This window comes from Nerophis lumbriciformis, linkage group LG01 (assembly GCF_033978685.3).
Source record: "Nerophis lumbriciformis linkage group LG01, RoL_Nlum_v2.1, whole genome shotgun sequence".
Classification (NCBI taxonomy): domain Eukaryota; kingdom Metazoa; phylum Chordata; class Actinopteri; order Syngnathiformes; family Syngnathidae; genus Nerophis; species Nerophis lumbriciformis.
This window is the reverse complement of record NC_084548.2, coordinates 8,414,769-8,438,721: the sequence shown is the minus strand read 5'-3', so window position 1 is coordinate 8,438,721 and position 23,953 is coordinate 8,414,769. Positions and strand designations below refer to the sequence as shown.

General features: G+C 38.3%; 1 protein-coding gene across 1 annotated transcript in view; it reads left to right on the top strand.

The window, feature by feature from the left end:
* The window catches only part of arih2 (ariadne homolog 2 (Drosophila)), a 56,756-nt gene that overhangs the window by 25,444 nt on the left and 7,359 nt on the right, over positions 1-23,953 (top strand). Inside the window, exons 3-12 of the mRNA XM_061974423.1 lie at positions 3,919-3,986; positions 9,606-9,678; positions 12,960-13,101; positions 14,885-15,006; positions 15,162-15,271; positions 16,966-17,083; positions 17,180-17,230; positions 21,908-21,929; positions 22,452-22,603; positions 22,758-22,901. Of these exons, the coding sequence (XP_061830407.1) occupies positions 3,919-3,986; positions 9,606-9,678; positions 12,960-13,101; positions 14,885-15,006; positions 15,162-15,271; positions 16,966-17,083; positions 17,180-17,230; positions 21,908-21,929; positions 22,452-22,603; positions 22,758-22,901 (1,002 nt within the window). The remainder of the gene's footprint in view (positions 1-3,918; positions 3,987-9,605; positions 9,679-12,959; positions 13,102-14,884; positions 15,007-15,161; positions 15,272-16,965; positions 17,084-17,179; positions 17,231-21,907; positions 21,930-22,451; positions 22,604-22,757; positions 22,902-23,953) is intronic.

Below are 23,953 nucleotides of genomic sequence, written 5' to 3'. Positions count from 1 at the left end.
AATAAAAACAAAAAAAATGTCCCCACACTCAACCGTCCTTTCACTCGCGCCAACACACCCACACCCACTCACACACACGCACACGCACGCACACCGGGCCAATCCCTGACGCTTTCATGGCCACAGAAACAGTCCGACTTTATAAACTCCAACACTACTACACATAACTGCCCAGTTGTTTGGAAGGCTTTATTTCTTCTGAATAGGACTGTAACGATAAATGGTAATAATTAGGGCTGCAACAGCTAATCGATTATAAAAAATAGTTGGCGATTAATTTAGACATCGATTCGTTGGATCTATGCTATGCGCATGCGCAGAGGTTACTTTTTTATTTATTTATTTTTAATTTTAATTTTTTTATAAACCTTTATTTATAAACTGCAACATTTACAAATAGCTGAGAAACAATAATCAAAATAAGTATGGTGCCAGTATGCTGTTTTTTTTCCAATAAAATACTGGAAAAGATAGAAATGTAGTTTGTCTCTTTTATCCTATTATTAATCGATTAATCGAAGTAATAATCGACAGATTAATCGATTATCAAATTAGTTGTTAGTTGCAGCCCTAGTAATAATGATATCCGCGGTAAAACTCTTGACGGTTAGTGTTACCATATTAAATTAAATATTTAGAAAAACCGTCATTGATAACTGCACTTTGATAAACTCACGGATTGACTGGCGCTAGCTCGCTTGCTTAAATGATAACATGAAAACGAGACATTAACGTCTTTCCCCGATAAGAAATGATATTCCCCAATCTAAAGTTAAAATCCAAATTAAAACAAAGATAGTATATCGTGCTCATTGAACCTACAAGCTGTGCTCTCTTATAACAGAGTGACCGCTCTATACTCAGAGGTTTACAAGTCTGAGATGTTTTACGGTGCATTCAAGGACCGCTGAACAGAGTAAGACGCCACAACGCCTGCTAGATATAATAAATAATAATAATGATAATAGATTTTATTTGTTACGCACTTGTCATTTAATTAATCTTAAAGTGCTGCGTTAAAAACTGATAGGAGGGTTGCATATGAAGTCACATCTGTTTTTCTTTTTTGCAGCTTAATCCACACGATGATCAATTAGCTTGAGCGTAGCATTAAAACAAGTGAGAGTGAATGGAGAGTTTGAGCAGAAAAAGCCGTATTGCTGTTCCGTGCTTGGGTGTTGCAGTCGTTCAAATAGAGAGATAGGAAATAGCTTTCATAGCCTTGAAAGAAGTGGCTCATAAAGTAATAGTCACGAAAAAAACAAAAGTGCGTCAAATTAAATATCACTTTCATCATCTTGCGGGATACAATCGAACATGCTTGTGTCTGCAGAGATCACTTTGTAAAATTTTGTTTAAACATTTGATTTGAGAAACTTTCTGTCATGCAATCCAGTTTATTCTCTACTATATTAGTAGTGTTTGAGAGCAGATCCCAATGTAAAGAAAGGACAAGATATCACTTTAGTTTGTGTTTTTTTGTGGTTGTTATGCCGAATTATAACTACAAAGACCTGGTTGTGCAAAGAAACTAACAACATTTTAAGTCCCAGTAATAAATATTGTGATTGTTGGTCCAATCCACCGTATTTTCGTTGTCTATTTTCATAACAGAAACTAAAAGCTTATGTTGTTGTGCAGAAAATCCAAGTGCTTTATTAGACACGGATGACGACATTATAACATCTTTGGTAAAATGTCTTACTATCAAGGAAATAACATTAATAATATTAATAATCTAGATGAATAAATCTCTCCTAGGCTCAACAGCATAAACTATATCTTGATATCGCTAGCAAAGATTCATGCTGAACAACAGGCACATTTATAGCTAAATAATGAGACAAAATATGAACTTTACAGCATGCAAACAACTGCAAACATGAATAGGTGAGACTAATATTTGTAGTAGGAAATCAACTTCAAACAAACTTATCCTTTTTTCATTAGCGTCACGATCACAGCAGCACAGCACTCGTTATGTCAATCAAATACATTACCAAAGCGCGAATAGGTCCACGTCAACTTTGTCTTTCACTGATTAATGCTTACGGTAATTTGTGGACCCCTCAAATGTAAAGACACGATGTGCCTCTAATCTTTTCTTCTTTAAATACCCTAAGTGTCAAGTGAAGTGAGGTAGCAGTAACCTCTTGGTCATGATAAATGGTATAAATATTTTTCTCAAGAGTGTAAAAATACACTATTTATTTTATGATCGGTTTTATATTTGCCTCTAAACCTTTCAAAATTTCCCTAAATCTGCACTGATGGAGGTAAATAAACAGGAGCCTAATAGGGCTTAGACCATCGCCTGAAACCCAGAAGTCGCCGGATGTGCCTCTTAAGTTACGTGATTGCAACCCACCTATGTTTGAAACAATAAAAGCCTCGCCATTAAAACAGACAAAATAGTAAGTCTAAAAAACTTATCAGTGAAGCATAAGAAACACAAAACATACAAAATAGCGGGTTTTCTAACAGTGTCTTTATTTATTTTAGTTATTTAAAAATATAAAACCTGGTTGAAAGATTTTAATGTGTCTGTAAGTGCTTTTTGAGCACATTCAACAAAACCGCGATCATAGTTTGTGTAATAGGAGCAACTTCCTGTTGTGAGAAATGTTGGATCGTTCTGTCTGATATTTAACTCTATTTAATGAATTTTGATTAATATACCTTGTTCAAAATAAATCCTATATGGGGAAAAGATGTATTGATAATCGTAATAATTAATAAAATCGTAGAATAATCGAATTGTGAGATCCCTAAATTTAACTGAAATATTTTACTAAGGCTAAAACATGAACATTGTAATGCAACAATGCATCACCCTTGGTTGTGTAGAGGTTCACACAGCTGGATAAATTCCCATTCTTTGCCCAGTTTCCAATCAATCTCTGCAATTGACTCTAGACCAAGTCTAGGATATAGGAAACATGCACAGAGATATATTCCCCCCCAAAAAATGTTTCTCATTAAAAAAATGCAAATCTCCAACAAGACTGTCTGCCTCACTGAGTGTGTGTGTGTGAACAACTGAGCTTTTCACCCTGAGTCTTTTGAACTGTGCTGAGTTATGTCATTTATTTAACAACAGAGCATTGTTTAATGTTCTGTAATACAAGGATTACATTAGCTGGCATAATGTATTGCGCTGTTTTGTCAGTTTAAATTCACTGTGTATACAATATATCAGATGAAAATAAGTGTAAATGTGCAAATTTGATCTTGTTAGTTTGAGATGTAGCATTTATTTAACGTATCTGCAGCCTCACCAAAGAGTTATTTTTCACATGTGCATATACCAAAACATTTTATTTACTTGTGTTGCCAGCTTTTCAGTAAATAATGGTTGTGACATATTTTCACTAAATCTATACTGCTGTCCAAGCTGGACACGTACTATTCTAAATTTTATCCAAGTTCCAACCCTATTGCATTGTTTCTTGCTGAAATAAAACATTTCGATGCAACATTTTAAGGGCCCCCAGTGTTTTTTTTTCTACACATGTGCAGTCTAGTCAGGCAGCACACGGGCAACGATTGTTGTGTTAGTTGTTTGTCGTGGTCTCACACTCTAACGAGCAGGAAATGAAGATTATATTATTTCTGTTCGGAAACAATACAACAAGACCCACACATCATACATTGTGATCAAATGTTTTTAAGGAAGATTTCATAATATCTAATTGTCCATGATACAACACCATCTTCAACACATTCTCTCGTTGTTGGGTGTATTAGAAGCTCATTAACACTTAGGAAAAAGGATTATTATTATGTCTTAGTGTGCATGCCGTTAGTGGTTAGGCCTGTAGTACAAGATGAGGTGGTCATAATGTGTCCTGCTGTGCCTGCCTTACATAATATAATATGCAGTAAGATTCAACCAATCATTCTCTTTTTCTCCCACAGGTTTTACCGGCTGTAGCAAAGCTGATCCTTGTACATTTTCACTGGCAGGTTTCACAAATACTGGACAGGTATTTATCCCCGTCCTGTCCATGTTTTATATTTTTCTCAACTTTTCTGTGGTATTTGCTCGAAAGCCTTGTTTAGTTCAGTTAATCCGTTTAAGCCAGCCTTTTCAATGATTGACTTTTGTTAAAGATTTTCCATTGAGCGCTATAAAGTACTGTGATACAAAGATGTTAAACACATTACAATTATACGGTGGCACCTCGGATTTTGTTAGTAATCCGTTCCAAAAGGTCAGACCAAAACCAGATACATTTTTCCCGTCACAAGTAATGTAAACCCACTTAATCAAAAAATAAAGTATAGTTATATGTGCAGAAAACAATGTGAAATAAATTATGTATAAAATGGACAAATTCATAGGGGTGCTCAAATTAAACCGATTTACACCCACATTTGTATTAATTTCCGATTCTAAATAAATAATTTTTGAAAATCAATTGAAAACAATAATGATACATTTTGTTGGTTTTTTTGCACTTAAAGGGTTTTCCCTTAATTTAACTGATGGTGGTGCACAGCCACAGCAAAATCATAGCCGCCACACATTAAAAATATTTTTTGTTTTCGTGAAAACAAAATAAACTAACAATGTATTGCAGTCTCCAGAAGAAGTCAAACGTCTGATGCTTTTTAACTTTTTTTGCCAATCCTATGCTAAAAACCGGCTCAATTCCAGCAGGTTTTACCTACCGTGCAAAAAATTAAAGGAACACTTTGAAAACACATCAGATTTCAATGGTGAATAAAAAAATGTCGGATATCTATACTGATATGGACAGTTTAATGTCTCAGGAACAAAAGGATGCCACATCTTTTGATGGAAATAAAAGTTTTCAGCCTACAGAGGGCTCAGTATATAGACACCCCAAAAATCAAAGTGAAAAAATGATGTGGCAGGCTCGTCCATTTTGCCTAAATTCAATTTCTGCAACTCAAAATTATTTTCAATATCTTGTGTGGCCCCCACGTGCTTGTATGCATGCTTGACAACGTCGCGGCATGCCCCTAATGAAACGACGGATGGTGTCTTGTGGGATGTCCTCCCAGATCCGTCTAAGGGTATCAGTGAGCTCCTGTAAAGTCTGAGGAGCAACCTGGTGGCGTCTGATGGACCGAAACATTATGTCCCAGAGGTGTTCTATCGGGTTTAGATCAGGTGATGGTGAGGGCCATTCAATTGTGTCAATTCCTTCATCCTCCAGATACTGTCTGCATACTCTTGCCACATGAGGCCGGGCATTGTCGTGTACCAGGAGGAACCCAGGACCTACTGCACCAGCGTGGGGTCTGACCATGGGTGTAAGGATTTCATCCCGATACCTAATGGCAGTCAGACTGCCGTTCTCTAGCCTGTAGAGGTCTGTTCGTCCTTCCATGGAAATGCCTCCCCAGACCATCACTGACCCACCACCGAACGGGTCATGCTGAATGATGTTGCAGGCAGCATAGCGCTCTCCTTGGCTTCTCCAGACCCTTTCACGTCTATCACAGGTGCTCAGGGTTAACCTGCTCTCATCTGTGAAAAGCACAGGGCGCCTGGTGTTCTATGGCAAATGCCAATCGAGCTCCACGGTTCTGAGCAGTGAGCACCGGGCACACTACAGGACGTCGTGCCCTGAGGCCACCCTCGTGAAGTCTGTTTCTGACTGTTTGGGCAGAGACATTCACACCAGTAGCCTGCTGGAGGTCATTCTGTAGGGTTCGGACAGTGCTCAACCTGTTCCTCCTTGCACAAAGCAGCAGATATCGGTCCTGCTAAAGGGATGAGGACCGTCTACGGCCCTGTCCAGCTCTCCTAGAGTAACTGCCTGTCTCCTGGAATCTCCTCCATGCTCTGGAGATTGTACTGGGAGACACATCAAATCTTCTTGCAACAGCACGCATGGATGTGCCATCCTGGAGGAGTAGGACAATCTGCGCAACTTCAGGAGGGTTAAGAAATCGCCTCATGCTCCCAGTCGTGATAATGACTCTAGCTAAAGCCAACACTTGTGGAAAAACAGTTAAAAAAGATCAAGAGGGAGGAACTTCAAATGGCCTCCACCTGCAAAACCAGTCCTGTTTTGGGGGCCATCTCATTGTTGCCCCACTAGTGCACCTGTTGTTAATTCCATCAACACCAATGCAGCTGAAACTGATTAACAACCCTCTCTGCCATGTACCTGACCAAAACCTTATCAGAAAAGTGCAATTGAATTCATGCCATACCTTGATAAACTGTTCCTTTAATTTTTTTGAGCAGTATATATATATATATATATATATATATATATATATATATATATACACAGTTGTGCTCATAAGTTTACATACCCTGGGAGAATTTATGATTTCTTGGCCATTCTTCAGAGAATATGAATGATAACACAAAAACCTTTCTTCCACTCATGCTTAATGGTTGTGTGAAGCTATTTATTGGCAAACAACTGTGTTTACTCTTTCTAAATCAAAATGACAAAAGAAAGTACCCAAATGACCCTGATCAAAAGTTTACATACCCCAGTGACTTTGATCTGATAACATACACAAAAGTTGACACAAACAGGTTTGAATGGTTAATCAAGGTTCCAATCTTCACCTGTGACCTGTTTGTTTGTAGTTAATGTGTGTGTATAAAAGGTCAGTGAGTTTCTGGGCTTCTGACAGACCATTGCATCTTTCATCCAGTGCTGCACAGATGTTTGTGGATTCTGAGTCATGAGGATGGCAAAATAATTGTCAAAGGATCTGCGAGAAAAGGTAATTGAACTGCATAAAACAGGAAAGGGGTATAAAAAGATATCCAAGGAATTGATAATGCCAATCAGCAGTGTTCAAACACTGAGTAAGAAGTGGAAATGAGGGATTCAGGTAGACCAGCAAAGATTTCAGCCACAACTGCCATGAAAATTGTTCGAGATGCAAAGAAAAATCCACAAATAACTTCAGCTGAAATACAGGACTCTCTGAAAAATTGTGGTGTGGCTGTTTCAAGATGCACAATAAGGAGGCACTTGAAGAAAAATGGGCTGCATGGTCGAGTGGCCAAAAAGTTAAATTTTGGTCTAATCACTCCAAATTACTTTGTTCCAGAAGTTTTGAGGCTTGTCTCTGTGCTGTTTGGCGTAATGTAAGCTGGATACTTTTGCGCAGAAATGGCTTTCTTCTGGCGACTCGACTATGCATCACATTTTTCTTCAAGTGCCTCCTTATTGTGCATCTTGAAACAGCCACACCACATTTTTTTAGAGAGTCCTGTATTTCAGTTGAAGTTATTTGTGGATTTTTCTTTGCATCTCGAACAATTTTCCTTGCAGTTGTGACTGAAATCTTTGCTGGTCTACCTGAATCCTTCATTTTCCACTTCTTAATCAGTGTTTGAACACTGCTGATTGGCATTATCAATTCCTTGGATATCTTTTTACACCCCTTTCCTGTTTTATGCAGTTCAATTACCTTTTCTCGCAGATGCTTTGACAATTATTTTTTCTTCCCCATGACTCAGAATCCACAAACATCTGTGCAGCACTGGATGAAAGATGCAATGGTCTGTCAGAAGCCCAGAAGCTCACAGACCTTTTATACACACACATTCATTACAAACAGGTCACAGGTGAAGATTGGAACCTTGATTAGCCATTCAAACCTGTTTGTGTCAACTTTTGTGCATGTTATCAGATCAAAGTATGTAAACTTTTGATCAGGGTCATTTGGGTACTTTCTTTTGTCATTTTGATTTAAAAAGAGTAAACACAGTTGTTTGCCGAAACCGGATGTCGTGATAAAACAAGACTCACGCGATTGTCTGCAGCATAGTCAGCATGTCTGCGATGTGGACATGACTTTAATACATCCCATGTATACCCGTGGACATCATCTACCAAATATGCAAATATTAAGAGGGTGGTGGCAGCTTTTAAGGTGAGAAAGTCCAACTTGAGCAGCAGCGCGAAGCAAGTGTGACGTCATGCTCGCTGCAGCTCGCTTTTCATAGGTGACATCGAGGGACAGAAGTAGAGTCTCTAAACACGAGTACAGTATATAATAATATCAGAAAAATATGCTAGATTTGTAGCTTGTCGTTTTTAATAGAGAAAGAGTCATCAAAAGTCTATAGACACGAGAAATTGTCAACAAGGTACATCGTACAATAAGCAGCAATGATTGAAAATATAGCAAAACAATATATGTTAATACAAATTAATAATAAAACAGCTTTGTTTTTAAATGTGTACATTTTAGCCTTTTTAAAGAAAATCAAATCAGAGCAAATTATGCATATTATAAGACTTCATGGCTACCACACCCTCACCGCCACAGGTATTTAGGGTATTTTTATTTTTATTTTTTTTATTTTTGACTTATTTTTAAATATCAATTTTTGGATTGAAAATATGAAACAACTAATATTATTATTATAATAATTATTGCTTTTATTATAATGTATATAAAATAAATAAATAAAATATATGTTAATACTAATAATCATAATAATGCTTAATAATAAAACAGCTTTATGTATGTATAAATTTTTTGATCATTTTAAAAGAAAATCATATCAGAGCAAATTATATATTATATATTATTATATAAATTATGTCTTGGCAATTTAGGGGAAACCCTGACTTTTTTTTTTTTAAGAAGCAATTTTTGGATTGAAAACGTTAACAATTATTGATATTACTATTATCATTGATACTGTTGCTTTTTATAAACTTTTGTTATCCCCTTTTTTAGCGTATTGTATGTCTTCTCAATTGCTTTTTTACATTTCTATCCTGTGAGTATTGTAAAATTAGGATTGGGTTGGAGTTGTTCTATATTATTTAATTCAATTATCATTCTGTGATTTTTTTTAAAAATAACATTTTAAAAATATTTGTAAAAAAAAAAATTTTTAGGCCAACACTTTGCGTACAAGTCATACGTCAGCAACCAAGAAGAGCTTTTGTAACATGTAACCTGTTTTGGTAAGATTTTATTATAAATTACATTCCAAATAATATATTACGAGAATCGTGTTGAATCGAGAATCAATACTGAATCGAATTGTCACCTCATGAATTTGAATGGAATCGGGATGTTCCCAAAGATTCCCACCTCTATAAATGAACATTTAACATCACTTTTTAGCCTTTAAATGAAGACACTTGCTGGCGTAGATGGCTTGTAGGGGAGGGGAAAGGTATCTTCGCAGTCTTCATACTTTACTGCAAGTTTTTTCTTGAATTCAGTAGTGTCTCTCACTTTCTTCATTAAAGTTCTGCTACTCAACTGATTTGGCTCTATGATGGCTTATTTCGCAACCAAAGAGACTGAGTCGTGATACTTTGTGTGAGCACTTGATTCTGCTGAATGATATGCAGGCAAAGCGGTGGTTTGTTACACGCAAAGTTTGGTCATACGATAACTGAGACGATGTATGAAAACGGGGGCAAAGTCTTGGATACAATTGTTTGCAATGGTTGTAAAGTAAAACTACTGCCGTTTGGACGAGGCTTTCTTGCGGTACTGTTAGCTAGTTTTTCTTGTACTGTATAATAGGTATATTTTTGTTAGTAGTAAACATACAAGATGCTGAACATGCTTGATCATTTTTAGCCGCGCACACTGTTCTAATTAGAGCTTCTCTTTTTCTACAGGTGTAAGTCCAATTCGTCTCTGGTGCTGTCAGACGCTTTGGTTCAGCCTAGCAGCAGCTGCAGATCAGTAATTGTAAGTAATAAATGGGCCACACAGAAATGACCAGACACAATTCTTGGATCAAATAAAAGCATAAAGCCACACATTCGTTTGATGTCGATGCTGTAGTATAGTCATTTAGCTGTAAACACAGGAGATAAGATTTAGAAAATAAAGTAAGTTTACACACGTTATGACCTGACTATATAATGCCTGTAAGGCGTTTATTACTGGGGAGGTTATGCTTGTATTTGTCAATTACATCACTTTCTCTTGTAAACTTTAGAGGTCACCTCTGCTATGGAAGCTGAAGTATTGACGTTTGTAACTTGTTAAGTGTGATCTAAATAAAATAACTACATCTACAAACCCCGTTTCCATATGAGTTGGGAAATTGTGTTATATGTAAATATAAACGGAATACAATGATTTGCAAATCATTTTCTACCCATATTCAGTTGAATATGCTACAAAGACAACATATTTGATGTTCAAACTGATAAACATTTTTTTTTTTGCAAGTAATCATTAACTTTAGAATTTGATGCCAGCAACACGTGACAAAGAAGTTGGGAAAGGTGGCAATAAATACTGATAAAGTTGAGGAATGCTCATCAAAAACTTATTTGGAACATCCCACAGGTGAACTGGCAAATTAGGAACAGGTGGGTGCCATGATTGGGTATAAAAGTAGATTCCATGAAATGCTCAGTCATTCACAAACAAGGATGGGGTGAGGGTCACCACTTTGTCAACAAATGCGTGAGCAAATTGTTGAACAGTTTAAGAAAAACCTTTCTCAACCAGCTATTGCAAGGAATTTAGGGATTTCACCATCAACGGTCCGTAATATCATCAAAGGGTTCAGAGAATCTGGAGAAATCACTACACGTAAGCAGCTAAACCCGTGACCTTCGATCCCTCAGGCTGTACTGCATCAACAAGCGACATCAGTGTGTAAAGGATATCACCACATGGGCTCAGGAACACTTCAGAAACCCACTGTCAGTAACTACAGTTGGTCGCTACATCTGTAGGTGCAAGTTAAAACTCTCCTATGCAAGGCGAAAACCGTTTATCAACAACACCCAGAAACGCCGTCGGCTTCGCTGGGCCTGAGCTCATCTAAGATGGACTGATACAAAGTGGAAAAGTGTTCTGTGGTCTGACGAGTCCACATTTTAAATTGTTTTTGGAAACTGTGGACGTCGTGTCCTCCAGACCAAAGAGGAAAAGAACCATCAGGATTGTTATAGGCGCAAAGTTGAAAAGCCAGCATCTGTGAGCAACACATGTTGCCATCCAAGCAACGTTACCATGGACGCCCCTGCTTATTTCAGCAATACAATGCCAAGCCACGTGTTACATCAACTTTGCTTCATAGTAAAAGAGTGCGGGTACTAGACTGGCCTGCCTGTAATCCAGACCTGTCTCCCATTGAAAATGTGTGGCACATTATGAAGCCTAAAATACCACAACGGAGACCCCCGGACTGTTGAACAACTGAAGCTGTACATCAAGCAAGAATGGGAAAGAATTCCACCTGAGAAGCTTAAAAAATGTGTCACCTCAGTTCCCAAACGTTTACTGAGTGTTGTTAAAAGGAAAGGCCATGTAACACAGTGGTGAACATGCCCTTTCCCAACTACTTTGGCACGTGTTGCAGCCATGAAATTCTAAGTTAATTATTATTTGCAAAACAAAAATAAAGTTTATGAGTTTGAACATCAAATATCTTGTCTTTGTAGTGCATTCAATTGAATATGGGTTGAAAAGGATTTGAAAATCATTGTATTCTGTTTATATTTACATCCAACACAATTTCCCAACTCATATGGAAACGGGGTTTATACATGACTTTATATTTTCTAATTAAACAGTGTTGTGTTTATTTATTTAACAAGGCGATGTACCTCATGTTAAATGTCTGCCTCATCTCTGCCGCATTTTTTTTGCTTTCTTCTCTTTTCTGGCCTGAGCAGGTCTCTTGGTCCACTATGGTCCTGCTGCTGCCCTTATGCAAAAAATCTTGGTTTTTTATTGATAACTCTTTTAAACCTTACAAACAAATATGCTCAGTGGTAAAAACTGCTTTCTTCCAGCATAGACTATTTCAGAAGGTCAAATTTTATCTGGCCATAAACCAGATAGAAACGGTTCTGCGTGAACTAATAACAGCTGTCCGCGGTTTGGACTGCTGTAATTTTCTATACATTGGCATTAATCAGTCCTCTACTCGCCGCTTACACCTGGTCCAAAATGCAGCTGCACGCCTGCTCACTTGAACAAGAAAACATGCGCATCTCTCCTGTGCTGGTTTCTCTCCACTGGCTGCCTGTTGTTTTTAGAATTCAGTTCAAAATGTTATTTGTTTTTAAATCTCTCCATGGACTGGCTACACCTTTTATATCTGCCCTACTTATTCTGCATACCTCAGTCAGAGCTCTAAGGTCATCTGACCATTGCTTTAATGTCCAAGGTGGAGACTGAAGACTATAGGAGACAGGGCTTCTGTGGTAGCAGGCCCTAAACTCTGGAATGATCTACCTCTGAATTTTAGAGCTGCAACATCTCTTGATACTTTTAAATCTTCTTTAAAAACATACTTATTTGCACTGGCGTTTAACACAACCTGAGCTAGACATATATATGGGCATTTTTATATTTTTCTTTTTATTCATTTTTAATTGTTTTATACATAGAAGGTTCTGTACTTTTTGTGTTTTTTTTGTTTTTTTTATCTTTTACCAGTCTGTTTTTTTTGCATTGTTTTATGCATTTTAATTTGTTTTTATATATTGAGATATATATATCTTTATATATATTTATATATATATATATATTAAAGTTTCTGTGCTTATTGTGATTTTTTTAAATTATTATTATTTTTAATATTTTACGTTTCTGTTTTAATCTGTACAGCACTTTGGGGCAGTAGTCTGTTTTGCAATTGTGCTATGTAAATAAATCAACCTTGACCATGCTTTTTTAAATTCTAATTTTACATGTACTTCATGAATGCAAACAGAGCTCCAAATATACAATAGAATAGAAAGTTTTATTGTCATCAAACATGAAGCATGACGAAAAAACAGGTAGCTGTCTTGTTGAGATGCATTTGAAATAAAAAATCAAAAGCTCAATATACTAGAAGAAATTTGAAACTAGTCCTCTAGCCAGCCAGATATTGCCTATGAGTAGATTGATGGAAGCAAATATTGCTCAATAGATGGATTATGTGTTTGTTTCTATAATTTGTAAATTGCGACCCTGGGGATTGTCTCAATTAAATGTGCATCCTTGTTATGTTTCAGGTCCCTCTGTCCCTCCAGTGTGGTGTGTGTCTGCAGATAGTTCGGAGAGACTCCCTGTTGGCACTACCTTGCCAGCATTCTTTCTGCAAAGCATGCTGGGAGCAGCACTGCACCGTACTAGTCAAAGATGGCATAGGAGTGGGTAAGTAGTTTTTGTGTGGGATTGTTTTTCCTGTCAAACACGCAATCGTTGTCAGACTACTAAACAGAATGCAGATATGATGAAAAGGGCAGAAATCAACTTGAAGCGCAAGTATTCAAAAAACCAAACACAAAAGCCAAAAAAACACATTTGAGGAAAATAAATATATCAGGTGCTCATTTAATGTTTGATTTATGTATGTGAAAACTACCAACAGAGTCATCCCTTGTGCATACTGTAGCTAGTTGTAGGTTTGCTGTACCTGCACTGCATGCAGTGCAGGTACAGCTAAAAAACGTTATTTACATGTTGCATTTAGGTGATGTCACGTAAATGACAAAACTCCATCACTTGCCATAACAAAACCAAAGAGAGAGAGAGTAGAGTTACAGTGAAATATAATGGTTTCAGTACATATTTGTAGTCTGTCAATGTCATGTCTTTTCAGAATATTCCAATCCACAGCATATAAGAAATGTGTAGTATGATGTTGGCTTGATTTCTCACACATAACTTTTGTGATGATTTATTTGTTTGAGTGAGTGTGCAACGTTCAGACGTACTATTTTGTGCACTGCGCTGTATGAATATGGGAAGAGTGTTTTCATTTCATACTCTTTTGAAGATGCAAGTGTCTGGGCTTGTTTATAAATTATTACTGGCAGGGAAAAATAACTAAGATTAGCAGCTAGACCAGGGGTCGGCAACCCAAAATGTTGAAAGAGCCGTATTGGACCACAAATACAAAATAGTAATCTGTCTGGAGGCGCAAAAATTTAAAAGACTTATATAAGTGTTATAATGATGGCAACACATGATGTAATTAGCTATATTAGCCTACTATCAAAACGACTGTGTCGCAGGCTGACGCTGACAGAAATGTTGAAATATAATATTTATTCTACACATTTTTACAACATTGGAAAACATTAGTAAAACTTCTCAGAGGGTGAGATAACTCCTGGAAATGACTGTCTTAGAATGACCAAAGGTATAGATGCGTGTGTCCAAGTTAAAGGAAACAGCAGGATGTCTTCTTCTAATGGATTTATTACAATCTTTGCAAGCTGGTTAACGTTTGCTGTGGTCTGGAACAAGATGGCGAGGCATAATGATGCAACATGTATCCGGTACATACAGCTAGCCTAAATAGCATCGATTAGCTTGCAGTCATGCAGTGACCAAATATGCCTGATTAGCACTCCAACAAGTCAATACCATCAACAAAGTTCACCTTTGTGCATTCACGCACAGTATAAAGTGTTTGGTGGACAAAATGAGACAAAAAAGGAGTGGCATAAAACATGTCTTTCTGTGGCAGCGACAGATAAAGTTATACATGTAAACAAACTGTTGAGTCACAGTCCACACAACGGTGAATTCAAGGGCCGCTGAAATTAGTAGGACAAAATGGCACTCATCAGTGAAGCATAAACACAAACATATTAAACAGTGGGCTTTCTAACAATTAGGAAGGTTTAAGTTGTGTTTGTTTTCCTACAGAAACCATATTACAATTTTTTTTCCCCATTTCCATACATTTTTGAAAAAGCTCCATGGAGCCACCAGGGTGCCGCTAAAGAGCTGCATGTGGCTTTAGAGCCGCGAGTTGCTGACCCCCGATCTAAACAAAGGCAATGTTATAATAAAACCCACGTGTAGGTTGCTTTTACACTAGAACCAGTGTTTTTTTTATGGGTGCAATTGTTGCGTAATTGCCATGACTGACAGTATCTGTGCTTTTTTAATGATTCAGGATCATCATTCTTTTTTGTGTTTGTAGGCATCTCATGCATGGCTCAGGACTGCTCCCTGCAAATGCCAGAAGATTTTGTCCTGCCTCTCCTGCCAGGAGAGGAGCTGAAGGACAAGTACAGGCGCTACCTCTTCAGAGACTACGTCGAGGTGAGTGTGTCTTAATTTTAGCTCCTTTTTCTGAGTGTATAAACAAATAGCTTTGCTTTAAATGTCTATCCCAGCTTAAGTCAGTGAGTAATATTTCTGAACTTCATTCATCAGCTAGAACATTCCTAACCCAATCTTTATTTCCCTGGCCGCAGAGTCACTTCCAATTGCAATTATGTCCGGGTGCAGACTGCCCCATTGTCATTAAGGTGCAGGAGCCACGGGCGCGCAGGGTGCAGTGTAGCCGCTGCAGCGAGGTCTTTTGGTATGTCCAACACTCAATCAATACTTCATTGACAAAATGCTGGAATCTGTGAAACAACAAAGTCGATTCGTTTTTGCAAATCATCTCATTTGTTGAATTATTAGGGACCGCAATGTCCCTTTGGGACAGAGGACCCTATTGTAATTGTAAGGTTTTATTATTATTATTCCGCCGCCTCTTTGAGCTGTAATTTGACCCCCTTAACATGCTTCAAAACTCACCATATTTGACACACACATCAGAACTGGCGAAAATTGCCATTTAATCAAAAAAACAAACCCCAAAACTCAAAATTGCGCTCTAGCGCCCCCTAGGAAAAAACACAGACAAAACTGCTTGTAACTTCCGATACGAATGTCGTAGAGACATGAAACAAAAACCTCTATGTCGGTCTGCCTTAGACCTAGATTTCATAAATTGACATCTTTTAGCAAAAATCAACAGGAAGTTGGCAATTCCCCCTTCAAAACAAACATTTTGTAAAAACTGTAACTTTTGCCTCTTTGAGCTGTAATTTGACCCCCTTAACATGCTTCAAAACTCACCAAACTGGACACACACATCAGGACTGGCAAAAATTGCGATCTAATAAAAACCCAACCCCAAAACTCAAAATTGCGCTTTAGCGCCCCCTAGGAAGAAAACACAGACACAACTGCTCCTAGGAAGAAAACTCAGACAAAACTGCCTGTAACTTCCAGTAGGAATGTCTTAAAGACATGAAACAAAAACCTCTGTGTAGGTCTCACTTAGACCTACATTTCATTTATTGACAACCCCCAGCAAAAATCAACAGGAAGTTTGCAATTCCCCCTTCAACACAAAAGTTTTGTAAAAACCGGTCACCTTTTTTCAAACATTATCTCCTCTGAGCGCGTTTGTCGTGGCGGCTTCAAACTAGCACAGGAGAGAGATTGTACCCTTCTGATTAAAAGTTGACCAAAGAGTTTTAATTACTGCTCTGGTTTGGATTTTATGTGCCGTCAAAGTCGATCCCGTCCATCGCTGCTTGCAGCTTTAATTTTTTTTGTTTTTGTTTTTGGTTTTTTTGTCCTGAATTATTGTTTTTGACACACAATCACAGTCATAATTTTCTTTCAATAGGTAACCTAAATATGTCAAGCAAATCTTATTTTGTTAAAAAAAAGTCTTTTTATTACCGTATTTTTCGGAGCATAAGTCGCACCGGAGTATAAGTCGCACCTGCCGAAAATGCATAATAAAAAAGGAAAAAAACATATATAAGTTGCACTGGAGCCCGGCCAAACTGAAAAAAACTGCGACTTATAGTCCGAAAAATACGGTATCTATAAAATAATCTGCTGCTCCCAACATTCTAATGTGTATTTTCGTTTGGTGAAATACACATAAAATGTAAAAGGCAGAACATATTGGTATTCTAATTAATGCAGGGTGGAGCCTCCCCTCTGAGAATATTACATACTTGGGGCTTTTCCAACTGCCCAGTAAACACTTTCACACATTCCAGACTTTACTTGCTTATACTCTGGCAAGTAAAATTCAATTAATTTTACTAGATTTAAGTAAAGTTAGCTTAGCATTGAAAAAAAATACATTTTTCTGAAGCTCATGTGCCTACATTGAACTCTTCATTTACACTTTGAGTCATTCAATTTAAAAAGAAAATAGTTTTTCTTTTCAATGTGTAACTTCCCTTGTCTTTTCTTTCTCAGTTTTAAATGCCGTCAGATGTACCACGCACCCACAGACTGTGCAACCATCCGGAAATGGCTGACAAAATGCGCTGACGACTCGGAGACGGCCAACTACATCAGCGCACACACTAAAGATGTATGAGCCTTGTGCTTTCTATTACATGACCAAAAACAATTGCACAACAAAGGCACTCATTCCTCAGAATGTGATTGGTTTTGTCTTTTTTTTTAGTGTCCTAAGTGCAATATCTGCATTGAGAAGAACGGAGGATGCAATCACATGGTGAGTTTGTGGAACAACACATGTTCAGCCTTGTATAATTCAACATGTTTGAAAAGTAGGAGGAGGAAGCAGATCTTTTTTACATGATTTCTGCAAGTCATTAAAAAGCATTACAAGTCGTTAAATGGATTATGTAAAAATTCAGGCCTTAAATGGCATTTAAAAAAGCATTAAATACGATGTCCAGAGGCATTAAAATGTCATACAATTGTAGTTCTCCGCCGATTGTTATTAATTCACCAAATTGAACGATAAATGAAAAAAAATCAGCTTTATGCGATAAATTGATTTGTCCCTGTGCATCTTTGGCTTTCAAAATGGATACAAGACGTCTCACTCAATGCATCGCTGTCAGGACCTGAGCACGTTTTGACAGTAGAATTAAATGTACAGACTAAATCCTCTTGTCAGTGATTGTTTCGGTATAAGCAAGCGGGACCGCCAGCTTTCACACACACAATACACGGACGGCGCCTCGCTAGTCGCCACTTGCTAGTAAGAAGCACTGTTAAGTAGCAAAAGTTAAGAGGAAAAAAGATGACTACAAAGCCAAATGTCCCTGTGAGAATATTTCATCTTCAAATTTAATGAGCAACATGAGCCTATCAGTACGGCCGAACTAGCAAGTATGCAGTGATGGTATTGGCAACAAAAAGGACAACAAGACAAAACACCCAATCCAGTTTCTCCATTTGGGTTAAAACTGCACTTCAACGTTATATATTAGTATATTATGATTTTATTTATTATGATTACATTAATGCTTAATTTGGCCACCGTTGAACTTTTCAACTATTCAAGATTATCATTGTCTAATGTTTACAATTTTGTCTATACAGACAACTGTATGCTTTTGACTAGAGATGTCCGATAATGGCTTTTTTGCCGATATCTGATATTCCGATATTGTCCAACTCTTAATTACCGATTCCGATATCAACCAATACCGATATATATATAGTCGTGGAATTAACACATTATTATGCCTAATTTAGTTGTGATGCCCCGCTGGATGCATTAAACAATGTAACAAGGATTTCCAAAATATATCAACTGAAGTTATGGAAAAAAATGCCAACATGGCACTGCCATAGTTATTATTGAAGTCGCAAGGTGCATTATTTTTTTTAAACATGCCTCAAAACAGCAGCTTGGAAATTTGGACATGCTCTCCCTGAGATAGCATGAGGAGGTTGAGGTGGGGGGTAGCGAGGGGTGTATATTGTAGCGTCCCGGAAGAGTTATTGCTGCAAGGGATTTATTCTGTTGTGTTTATGTTACGGTGCGGATGTTCTCCCGAAATGTGTTTGTCATTCTTGTTTGGTGTGGGTTCACAGTGTGGCGCATATTTGTAACAGTGTTAAAGTTGTTTATACGGCAACTCTCAGTGTGACCTGTATGGCTCTTGACCAAGTATGGGTGGCATTCACTTGTGTATGTGAAAAGCCGTAGATATTATGTGACTAAGCCGGCACGCAAAGGCAGTGCCTTTAAGGTTTATTGACGCTCTGTACTTCTCCTTACGTCCGTGTACACAGTGGCGATTTAAAAAGTCATACATTTTACTTTTTGAAACCGATACTGATTATTTTGAAACCGATACTGATAATTTCCGATATTACATTTTAAAGCATTTATCAGCCGATATCGGACATCTCTATTTTTGACTATATATAACAACGATCTGCAGTAGGACATGGGCATTACATTTGTTTTAAAGGGGAACTGCACTTTTTTTTAATGAATTGTGCCTATTCACAATCATTATTAGAGACAAGAACAGGATTTTTAAAGATTATAAACGCCTAAAAAATGCGGCTACTGGGAATCCCCATTGTAGCTTTCAAAGCCCTCTAAAACGACTTCAAAAACCCTTCATCAACCTGTTATGTACATTCTGCAAGTATATATAATGTAGTATTATACACATTCGTAACAATATGTAATATGTAAAATATTTACCGTATTTTAGTCATTTTAGGCATTACCGGAACTTATTTGCTTAGCACATTTATTTCCCTTTCCATAGCAGCGCACGCCCGACTTCTGGAATCAAACGTGAGTGTGCTCTAATCATGGCAGACTTGGTAACAAACAACAAAGATGATTATTCTTGGACAAATGAGGATTCACAACCTAATCTTTTTCAAGCTGAATATACGGAGGATGAACTACTGGTCGTACTACTTGTCGTGTGTACAGTGGGGCAAAAAAGTATTTAGTCAGCCACCGATTGTGCAAGTTCTCCCACTTAAAATGATGACAGAGGTCTGTAATTTTCATCATAGGTACACTTCAACTGTGAGAGACAGAATGTGAAAAAAAAATCCAGGAATTCACATTGTAGGAATTTTACAGAATTTATTTGTAAATTATGGTGGAAAATAAGTATTTGGTCACTTCAAACAAGGAAGATCTCTGGCTCTCACAGACCTGTAACTTCTGCTTTAAGAAGCTCTTCTGTCCTCCACTCGTTACCTGTATTAATTAATAAACCTGTTTGAACTCGTTATCTGTATAAGACACTTGTCCACAGCCTCAAACAGTCAGACTCCAAACTTCACTATGGCCAAGACCAAAGAGCTGTCGAAGGACACCAGGAAAATAATTGTAGACCTGCACCAGACTGTGAAGAGTGAATCTACAATAGGCAATCAGCTTGGTGTGAAAAAATCAACTGTTGGAGCAATTATCAGAAAATGGAAGACATACAAGACCGCTGATAATCTCCCTCGATCTGGGGCTCCACGCAAGATCTCATCCCGTGGGGTCAAAATGATCATGAGAACGGTGAGCAAAAATCCCAGAACCACACAGGGGGACCTGGTGAATGACCTGCAGAGAGCTGGGACCAAAGTAACAAAGGTTACCATCAGTAACACACTACGCCGACAGGGAATCAAATCCTGCAGTGCCAGACGTGTCCCCCTGCTTAAGCCAGTGCATGTCCAGGCCCGTCTGAAGTTTGCCAGGGAGCACATGGATGATACAGCAGAGGATTGAGAGAATGTCATGTGGTCAGATGAAACCAAAATACAACTTTTTGGTATAAACTCAACTCGTCGTGTTTGGAGGAAGAAGAATACTGAGTTGCATCCCAAGAACACCATACCTACTGTGAAGCATGGGGTGGAAACATCATGCTTTGGGGATGTTTTTCTGCTAAGGGGACAGGCCGACTGATCCGTGTTAAGGAAAGGATGAATGGGGCCATGTATCGTGAGATTTTGAGCCAAAACCTCCTTCCATCAGTGAGAGCTTTGAAGATGAAACGTGGCTGGGTCTTCCAGCATGACAATGATCCCAAACACACCGCCCGGGCAACGAAGGAGTGGCTCCGTAAGAAGCATTTGAAAGTCCTGGAGTGGCCTAGACAGTCTCCAGACCTCAACTCCATAGAAAATCTGTGGAGGGAGTTGAAAGTCCGTGTTGCTCGGCGACAGCCCCAAAACATCACTGCTCTCGAGAAGATCTGCATGGAGGAATGGGCCAAAATACCAGCTACTGTGTGTGCAAACCTGGTAAAGACCTATAGTAATCGTTTGACCTCTGTTATTGCCAACAAAGGTTATATTACAAAGTATTGAGTTGAATTTTTGTTCTTCACCAAATACTTATTTTCCACCAAAATTTACAAATAAATTCTTTAAAAATCCTACAATGTGAATTCCTGGATTTTTTTTTCCACATTTTGTCTCTCACAGTTGAAGTGTACCTATGATGAAAATTACAGACCTCTGTCATCATTTTAAGTGGGACAACTTGCACAATTGGTGGCTGACCAAATACTTTTTTGCCCCACTGTATATATAACATTGGAGAGTTTTGAACTTGTTTTAGAGGGATTTGTAGCTACAACGATGACTCCCATTTGCCGTATCTTCCAAGCATTTATCATCTTTAATATGATTTTAATAAAAGACACATGTTCTGGGCAGCACGATGAAAAAGGGGTTAGTGTGTCTGCCTCACAATACAAAGGTCCTGAGTAGTCCTGAGTTCAATCCCGGGCTCGGGATCTTTCTGTGTGGAGTTTGCATGTTCTCCCCGTGACTGCGTGGGTTCCTTCCGGGTACTCCGGCTTCCTCCCACTTCCTAAGACATGCACCTGGGGATAGGTTGATTGGCAACACTAAATTGGCCCTAGTGTGTGAATGTGAGTGTGAATGTTGTCTGTCTATCTGTGTTGGCCCTGCGATGAGGTGGCGACTTGTGCAGGGTGTACACCGCCTTCCGCCCGATTGTAGCTGAGATAGGCTCCAGCGCCCCCTGCGACCCCGAAGGGAATAAGCAGTAGAAAATGGATGGATGGATGGTGTTCTTGTCTCTCATAATGATTGTGAACGTTAGGCAAAATAAAAAAAGTGCAGTTCCTCTTTAAAGTTAAGAATGGATTGCTGGCATTAGCTGCATTGCCAGCCATCTAGAATGAGCCGATTATTACATGGTAGAATGCAAAAAATAAGTTATTTTTTTCTTGTTGCAGTTCTAATAAGAAGCATTAAATTAGATTTGTTAATATCTACAGAAACCCTGTTTAATCCCAAACCCTTCTCCACGTCTCAGCAATTACTGACCTTTAGTGTGCGGTTCACATAGCATACTTTCAGGATAGGTGGTTTAGAACATGGATGGATGCTGTTTATTCATTTGCTCATTTGTTCTCCTCTGTTTCAGCAATGCTCCAAGTGCAAACACGGTAAGCGTTTGACTCTTCCAGTATATTGCAACTTTGCAGGACAACATATATTTGCTGGAGTGGAAACTCTGCTAGGGATTAAGCAACTTGATTGACGAAGTATTACAATTCAAGTTGCATTATTCACTCTTAATTACAAGAGTGTGCTTGTATTCATCCTACAATTTAACGGCAGGGTGGCGCATGTCCTACCTTCTAGCCATTTACTTGATTGGCAAGAAATCCTAATGGCATGGCTGTAGTTTTGACAAATATTTCACATTTCTGTGGCAAACTTCTTAGGACAGAATGTGGTTATGCTCTGCTTTTGACTAAAGCCTAGCTAATACAGTATTAACACAAAAGAGCAGTGATTCCCAAAGTGCTGCGATAATAGCTCATCAGGTCAGTGGCGGGGATAATAACCTTTGTACCTGTTGCCATTCATAAAATAGATTAAGTCATGGCATGCCACATTGCTTTTTCCCATGTGGCTCCATAAAGGTTGGGAAATACGTTGTAACCTTCTTTCTCCCACTTCAGACTTTTGCTGGATGTGTCTTGGAGACTGGAAGACTCACGGCAGTGAATATTACGAGTGCAGCCGCTACAAAGAAAACCCCGACATAGTCAACCAGAGTCAGCAGGCTCAAGCCAGAGAGGCTCTCAAGAAATACCTCTTCTACTTTGAGAGGGTGAGTACATTTTGCATGCTTGTACAAATTGTTTCTTGCTCTTAGTTTCACTACAATTTTAATGAAGCATTTTGACAGATTTACAAGAAGTAGGGTACATTGTGGTTTGCTCCGCTCCACCGAGTTCTTTCTTCTGTTTTGTTTCCCGCACCAGTGGGAGAACCACAACAAGTCTCTGCAGTTGGAGGCCCAGACGTTCCAGAGGATCCAGGAAAAGATCCAGGAGAGAGTGATGAACAACCTGGGAACCTGGATTGACTGGCAGTATCTTCATAACGCTGCAAAACTTCTAGCTAAGGTCTGCTTATAAAAGCCATTTTTAATTGAATTCACAATTCGCAATACATTTTAACAACGCTCTCTCGTCTGAGGACCTACGTAGTTTTATTTTAAAGCAAATGTCTGATTGAAAATTGATCATTTTAAAGGTGGTGTTTGCAGTGGATAAGTGGCTTCAAGCATTATACTCAGCCTCTTCCTGGTCTGTCATGACAGCTAAGACCCACTAATACACACAAAAAGAATAAGGTTGTGTTACAAAAGCAGTGTTTAAAAAAAATAAAAGTTTAATTCTGTAAGATCTCACGCCCAGCCTCATGCACCTTTGGTCGCTGCCTTTGTGTCCATGGGCAGGACACTTCACCCTTGCCCCCGGTGCCGCTCACACTGGTGAATGAATTTTGAATGAATGACAGGTGGTGGTCGTAGGCGCAAACTGGCAGCCTCGCTTCCGTCAGTCTACCCCAGGGCAGCTGTGGCTACAAATGTAGCTTACCATCACCAGGTGTGAATGAATGATGGGTTCTCACTTCTCTGAGCGCTTTGAGTGTCTAATAATAGAAAAGCGCTATATAAAATCTAATCCATTATTATTATTATATAATTCAGGCCGAACAATTTTTTAAATAAAGTTTAACTTCTAATTCTGCCAAAGGTAGACATTTATTTGGCAAATATGTTCTCGTAAAACCACTATTGGCTAACATATGATAGCTGTTTGTCATGTTCTTTATATATTTGAGTTTAAGACATAGTTGCCAACCTTGAGACCTCCAATTTCGGGAGGTGGGGGGTGGGTGCAGGGGGCGTGGTTGGGGCGGGGGTGTGGTTGGGGGCGTGGTTAAGAGGGGAGGAGTATATTTACAGCTAGAATTCACCAAGTCAAGTATTTCATATATATATATATATACCGTATATATATATATATATCCCCGCGACCCCGAAGGGAATAAGCGGTAGAAAATGGATGGATGGATATATATATATATAAGAAATAATTGACTTTCAGTGAATTCTAGCTATATATATATATATATATATATATATATATATATATATATATATATATAT